The sequence below is a fragment of the Heteronotia binoei genome, chromosome 5 (assembly GCF_032191835.1).
Source record: "Heteronotia binoei isolate CCM8104 ecotype False Entrance Well chromosome 5, APGP_CSIRO_Hbin_v1, whole genome shotgun sequence".
Lineage (NCBI taxonomy): Eukaryota > Metazoa > Chordata > Lepidosauria > Squamata > Gekkonidae > Heteronotia > Heteronotia binoei.
Window position 1 is genome coordinate 11,003,173 of NC_083227.1, and position 7,269 is coordinate 11,010,441.

The following is a 7,269-nucleotide window of genomic DNA, read 5'->3' on the forward strand; positions in this document are numbered from 1 at the left end:
GCAGCACTGATGATCTGAGTTCAATTTTTGGAGGATTTCGGGTTTGTTGAGAAAGTTTTTTATAGGACCTGGGTCTGGATTTTTAGAGGTGTATAGTTTTTGAAAAAATTCCTGGAAAATTTGTCTGATTTTGGGAGGGGAAGAGTGAGTTTTCCCTGTTGCATCTCTAATTAGGTGAATTTGTCGATCTGCTAATTCCGTTCTGAGTTTCCATGAGAGGAGCTTTAAGGATCTGGGGTGATAGAACCAATATTTTTGCTTGGTAAACAAAAGGTTTTTCTTAATAGTATTGGATTCCAATAGCTCCAATTTTTTGCGTTCAAGTAATAATTTTTTATAAACCTTTTTGGCACAAGTGAGTTTATGTAAAGATTCCAACTCTTGGATAGATTTTTGCAAGGTTAATCTAGCATCTTGTCTTCTTTTGTTGTAGGCTGCACTTAGTGAAATGCATTTGCCACGGAGGACTGCCTTGAACGCGTCCCAGATTACTGGTTTTGAAACCCCACAGTCCGAGTTTAGTTCAAAAAAGTTTTTAATTTCCTTCTCAATCTCATCACACGCTTTAGAGTCCAATAAGAGAGCCTTATTGAAATACCAAGACCGTGTGTGAGGTTCTCTTATGTTTATGCGACATTCTACCCAAGCATGGTCGGATAAAGTTCTAAGACCGATGTCTGAGTAACTGAGCTGAGGGATCAATGAGTTTGAAGTCAGGAAGTAGTCTATACGGGTGAAAATGTTGTGATGCGATGAAAAATAAGTATAGTCTTTTACTCCATCATGTTGAAGTCGCCAAATGTCGCATAAGTGATGTTGATTTATTAAAGAATGAAGGGGAGTGTATGTTTCCTTGGGTGGTTTCACTGGGGGGTGTGATCTGTCCCAAGAGTTGTTCATTATACAATTAAGGTCCCCACCTATTACTACATGTCCCTCTTGGAATAAGGACAGTTTAGCAAGAATATCCTGCATGAATGTGAACTGATTGTTATTTGGGGCATATAGGCATGCAAAAGTATACAAAGAGCCTTCTAGCAGGACTTTAATGATAGGTAGCGCCCCATTTGGTCTACTTCTTGAGCTATTGGAGAGAAGCGTACCTTATTGGAGATGAGAATAGCTACCCCACGGGATTTGGATGTTCCTGTATTTGTATTATACAAATTAAATTAGAGGATGAAATGGTCAAAGAGTCAATGCTAAAATGGTCCCAAAATTTGCAAAAAAATATCGATTTAAAACAATGGTCTAATTTTTGGAAAATGAACTATAAAATTATTAAACCAATTAATTACAGAGAAAATTTTTTTAAGCTGTATCACAGATGGTATATTACTCCCCTGCAATTGTCCAAAATTAACCAACCTATCTCACCTATGTGTTGGAAATGCGGCCTAGTAATAGGTTCTTTTTTTCATATTTGGTGGAGTTGTAAAGTTTCTAAAAACTTTTGGAAAAGAGTACACGATACGCTAAATGCGATATTACTAGTAGATTTTCAGTTTAAACTGGAGGTGATGTTGCTGTCATTTGTTAAGAAGGTTGTACCTTCCGAGGATGAACACATGACGATATATATCCTCACCGCGGCAAGGATAGTCTTTGCCAAATATTGGCGACAAAGAATATGTCCCGAAATGGATGAAGTGGTTGACAAAATTTTTAATGCTGCTGAATTGGATATACTTTCGAATATGCTAAAAGGAGAGTCCAAAATTGAAGCTGGTAGAAAATGGGTTAAATTTTATAAATGGTATGAAGCAAAAGAGGAGGTGCGGGCCCTGCGGAACCTTGATCAGTTCCGCAGGGCCTGCAAGACCACCCTTTTTAAATTAGCTTATGAATAACTGGAAATCCGCCATCAGCATCAACTAGAAGAGTGTCAAGGATAGCGTTTAATTATGTTTTAGTTAATTGTTTTAATTCAGGCTTTTAAGGTTAATTTAATGTTTAATTTAATGTTTTTAATGTAACTGTTTTATTGTTGGTGCACCATGGGGCACCGTATTGTTAGCCGCCCTGAGCCTGCTTCGGCAGGGGAGGGCGGGGTATAAATAAAATTTATTATTATTATTATTATTATTAAAAGTAGAGGCTAATACTGTATTATAAGGAAAAATTGGAATGTAGTTGTATACTCTATATAAAGAAATTGGGGGGAAAAATGATAGACTAACGTTAGACTAATGACTAATCCTTTTTGTTAAATGCCTATACTTGTTTTTTTTTTAACGGGTATGATAGAATCCACAGACAATCCTCCTTAAGGATGAATGAAATGAAATGCCAATTATATGAGTGTTTTGTTGTGTTGGGTGTCTCTAATATTGTTACTTTGTTGGCTGGTACATATTGTTGTTCTTTTAAAACTAATAAAAGAATCTATGACAAAAAACCCCCCCCCAAAAGTTGACTAAGTCAGATGCATTACATTCAAGAGACCTGTAGGTGGCAGTACTGCGCTGTAATTTGATTACAGGGGTTCCTCTTTTGAATAGCTCAGGATAGAAAACACTGAAGCCCAGTGAAGAGCTCTTTGTGTGGTTCGCCATTAGCTGCGACGGATAGCCTATCAAATCGAGAGCAAAATTGTGGTGCCTTTTAAGAACAGACCTACTCACAGCTGATAGGGAAGCACAGGGAAGGAAGGGAGAATAAAACATGCCAACACATTTGACTCTGAGTATGCAGAGTATGAAAAGAGAAACGAGAAATAAAACAAGAACAGAGACAGAGACCCCAAGAACCCTCCCCCCCACCCCCCACAACCTCCCCTCCCCCGCCCCCCCCCCCCCTCTCCCACCACATATAAAACCAGTACCTTAATTTTTTCATCATTTTCTGCTATAGCAAAAAGTTAATACTAACTACAAAGCTAAATAAACTTAACGTAGGGGGAAGAACAACTCCTTCAGAATCCAACCCAGCAATAGTCTATGTGCCAAATAAAACCCCAAAACCCTTAACTCCGGCCCAGCGTGTTTACACAATTGAATGAAGGAGCGCTACTAGAAGCTAAAGAGATTAGAGAACAAAGGGCTTAACGCTTCCTTCGATGGCTTGAAGACGATCGTTCTAGCCCGAGCTGGCTGGCAGAGGAGTCCGTCCGTTCGGAAGAAGACGAGGCAGGCCGTTCAAGGCGGAGAGAGGCAAGAAGCTCCCGCCCAGAAGCAGGATTGGAGGCAGTCAGGCGCTGGCCCTGGGGCACCACGAGAAGTTGGACTGGAGTAGACCATCTGAAGCGGATTTTGTTTTCTATCAGGCAGGAGACGATCGGGCGCAGTTCTTTGCGATGTTGTAGCGTCTCTGGAGACAGATCCAAAAGAACAGGGATCCTCTTGTTGTTGAATAGCAGTCCATTTTCAGAGCGGGCTTTGGCTAAAATGCTTTCCCTGGTGCAGGCATCGGGGAAGGTGGCAATGATGTCTCGGGGGAATTCTGTTGAGCGCTGTTTAGGAGGCCCCAGGCGAAACGCAGTTTCAATGATTGGGGCGACGCCATTTTCTAGGTTGAGAGTAGAAGCCAACCAATTAATCAGGAAGGTACGTGCACCCTGGTTTTCTTCAGCTTTTTCTGCAATTCCGCGAAATTTGAGGTTGCGTTCCCGCACTTTGTTTCCAGAGACTTAATTTTTTCTTTGCCCCATGATTCTTCTCTAGATAAGGCCTTAACGTCGTTTTGAGCATGAGTGGCTATTTCGTAAGCTAAGTCCGCTGTCTGTGCCACTTCAGAGATAGTGTCGTTTAGTTTTTTAAGTTCCTCTTGAATAGGAGATGTAGCTTGAGTGATACGGGCCAAAAGAGTATTTTCAAGCTTAGAGATGGTTTCAAGAAAGGTTCTGCTGGAAAGAGCGTCGTTCTCCTCACACGGGGAGGGATTTTCACCCGCCATTTTCTCTGAGGCTTCTTGGGCCCTGGGAGAGGTACGACGTTTTTCCCCTGATCTGAGATATTGGACCAAGTCCTGGGAATTCTTTTTCGTAATGGACTTAGCCAGGTTTCGTTTGACCATCTCTTGGTGGCGGCGAGTGGTCCAGGGACCGGATGAGGGGTGATTTATATGGATTGTGGAAGGAGCAGCTCTTTCAGGCGTCCGCCATCTACCAAGATGCCCCGCCCCTCTCCTTGTGGGTTTTCTAATGATACTGAAGATGGCCACCGAACCAGAATCTCTTTCCACACACTAAACATTTACAGGGTTTCACCCCATGTGTGTTCTTCGGTGTCGTTGAAGATGACCATGCCAACTGAATCTCTTTCCACACTCTGAGCATTCAAAAGATTTCACCCCTGTGTGGGTCCTTTGGTGCAGTTGAAGATTGCCACTCCGACTGAACCTCCTTCCACACTCTGAGCATTCAAAGGGTTTCTCTCCCGTGTGGATTCTTTGATGCAGCTGAAGACTGCCACTCTGACTGAATCTCTTTCCACACTCTGAGCATTCAAAAGGTTTCTCCTTTGTGTGGGTTCTTTGATGCAGCTGAAGATTGCCACTCTGACTGAATCTCTTTCCACACACTGAGCATTCAAAAGGTTTCTCCCTGTGTGAGTTATTTGATGCAATTGAAGATGGTTCTTCTGACTGAATCTCTTTCCACACACTGAGCATTCAAAAGGTTTCTCCCTGTGTGTGTTCTTAGATGCAGTTGCAGAGTCCTCCTGATACTGAATCTCTTTCCACACACTAAGCATTTAAAAGGCTTCTCCCCTGTGTGAGATCTTTGATGTTGTTGAAGACTGCCACTCTGACTGAATCCCTTTCCACACACTGAGCATTGAAAAGGTCTCTCCCCTGTGTGGGTTCTTTGGTGCACCTGAAGATAGCCACTCTGACTGAATCCCTTTCCACACTCTGAGCATTCAAAAGGTTTCTCTCCCGTGTGGATTCTTTGATGCAGCTGAAGACTGCCACTGTGACGGAATCTCTTTCCACACTCTGAGCATGCAAAAGGTTTCTCCTTTGTGTGGGTTCTTTGATGCAGCTGAAGATTGCCACTCCGACTGAATCTCTTTCCACACACTGAGCATTCAAAAGGTTTTTCCCGTGTGTGAGATCTTTGATGCAATTGAAGATGGTTCTTCCGACCTCTTTCCACACACTGAGCATTCAAAAGGCTTCTCCCCTGTGTGAGTTATTTGATGCTGTCGAAGATAGCCATTCTGACGGAATCTCTTCCCACACACTAAGCATTCAAAAGGCCTCTCCCCTGTGTGAGTTATTTGATGCTGTCGAAGATGGCCACTCTGACTGAATCTCTTTCCACACACTAAGCATTCAAAAGGCTTCTCCCCTGTGTGAGTTATTTGATGCTGTCGAAGATAGCCACTCTGACTGAATCTCTTTCCACACACTAAGCATTCAAAAGGCTTCTCCTCTGTGTGAGTTATTTGATGCTGTCGAAGACAGCCACTCTGACTGAATCTCTTTCCACACACTGAGCATTGAAAAGGTCTCTCCCCTGTGTGGGTTCTTTGGTGCACCTGAAGATGGCAACTCTGACTGAATCTCTTTCCACACACTGAGCATTCAAAAGGTTTCTCCCCTGATGGGTTCTCAGATGCTGTTTTCTCCCCCGTGTGCATTCTTTGATGCAGCTGAAGACTGCCACTCCGACTGAATCTCTTTCCACACTCTGAGCATTCAAAAGGTTTCTCTCCCGTGTGGATTCTTTGATGCAGCTGAAGACTGCCACTGTGACGGAATCTCTTTCCACACTCTGAGCATGCAAAAGGTTTCTCCTTTGTGTGGGTTCTTTGATGCAGCTGAAGATTGCCACTCTGACTGAATCTCTTTCCACACACTGAGCATTCAAAAGGTTTCTCCCCTGTGTGAGTTATTTGATGCAATTGAAGATAGTTCTTCCGACTGAATCTCTTTCCACACACTGAGCATTCAAAAGGTTTCTCCCCTGTGTGAGTTATTTGATGCATTTGAAGATAGTTCTTCCGACTGAATCTCTTTCCACACACTGAGCATTCAAAAGGTTTCTCCCCTGTGTGGGTTCTTAGATGCAGTTGAAGACTCCTCCTGATACTGAATCTCTTTCCGCACACTAAGCATTTAAAAGGCTTCTCCCCTGTGTGAGATCTTTGATGTTGTTGAAGACTGCCACTCTGACTGAATCCCTTTCCACACACTGAGCATTCAAAAGGTCTCTCCCCTGTGTGGCTCCTTTGGTGCTTCTGAAGATGGTCACTCCGACTGAATCTCCTTTCGCGCTCTGAGCATTCAAAAGGTTTTTCGCCTCGGTGTATTCTTTCATGCACAAGATGCTGTGATCTCTTTCTGAAGTTACCCAGAAAGGCCACATTCTCATAGTTCTCCATCATGACTTCCCTGTGGAGATCCCTTTGTCCCGAATCCAGCAGGGCCCACTCTGCCTCCGTGAAAGAGACGGACACCTCCTCAAAGGAAAAGGGACCCTGAAAGAAAAAGCAGATTCTCTTGTCAGTCAGAAATTGCACACTGGGCAGGTTCTGGATCTAAGGCTTGGGACGGATAAAGGGACTGGGGTTCAGAGGATCTCTTGCCTGGACAACTTGTAGAAATTGCAGGAGCATAAGCCCCCCTGAGAAAGGAGGAGGGACCCAGGATGTTTCCTGCTCATCTCTCCTACCTGGACTGCAGCCGTTTCCACACCTCTGGAAGGATGACAGCTCAGCAACATCTCTTCACTGGCAGTTCCTGAATCAAGAGAGGAAAGAAGGCTGTTTGTTTCTTTGCTTCCTTCTTCACACACCTCCTTCCCAGTGCTGAGAAAGCCTGTCCAAAGTACACTCAACAAAATTTTTCACACTTTTTTTCTAAATTCTCGTAGAGGCAGAAGAGAAACACCAGGTACCTATGAGCCTCAGGAATTAGAAATGATGCCATCTGCCAAGGTGAGATAGCAATATCTAAACAAGGAATGGCCAAACTTGCTTAATAGAAGAGTCACACTGAATAAATGTCCAATGTCTGAGAGCCCCAAAACATGAATGTCAGATGTCTGAGAGCTGCAAAAAAGGGGGGGAGGAAAACAGATTGGAGGAGGGAGAGGTGGGAAGAAAGCAAATTTAACCTTAAATGTGTTCTCCAAGCCGCTGGCTGGCTTGGCTTGAAGAAGCGATTTAAAAACAAAAATGCCTTCTCCAAGCCGGCCAATGGGAATGGTGCGGAGTTTGAGAGCTGCACAGTATGTGTGAAACAGCCACAGTTCGGCCACCCCTGATCTAAAATAATGGGAGGGACTGACCTCAGTGGATTTCTCTACTCTCCTCATAGAGG

The 7,269-nt window shown here is 43.6% G+C and overlaps 1 protein-coding gene across 1 annotated transcript; it reads right to left on the reverse strand.

The window, feature by feature from the left end:
• Window positions 1–3,043: 3,043 nt before the first annotated feature.
• On the reverse strand, window positions 3,044–5,933 carry LOC132571688 (zinc finger protein 180-like). The gene is made up of 2 exons (XM_060238481.1): window positions 5,168–5,933; window positions 3,044–3,576 (listed from the first exon to the last, which is right to left on the reverse strand). Exons 1-2 carry the CDS (start codon window positions 5,931–5,933, stop codon window positions 3,044–3,046), a joined length of 1,299 nt encoding a protein of 432 aa, XP_060094464.1.
• Between the last annotated feature and the right edge of the window lie 1,336 nt (window positions 5,934–7,269).

Bases quoted from the DNA above. Each gene is read 5' to 3' on its own strand.
- LOC132571688 (XM_060238481.1), bottom strand. From the start codon at position 5,933: ATGCATCAAATAACTCACACAGGGGAGAAACCTTTTGAATGCTCAGTG. The intron at 3,577-5,167 runs GTCAGAATGGCT...GCGGAATTGCAG, and splicing joins AGTGTGTGGGAAGAGATTCC to AAAAAGCTGAAGAAAACCAG.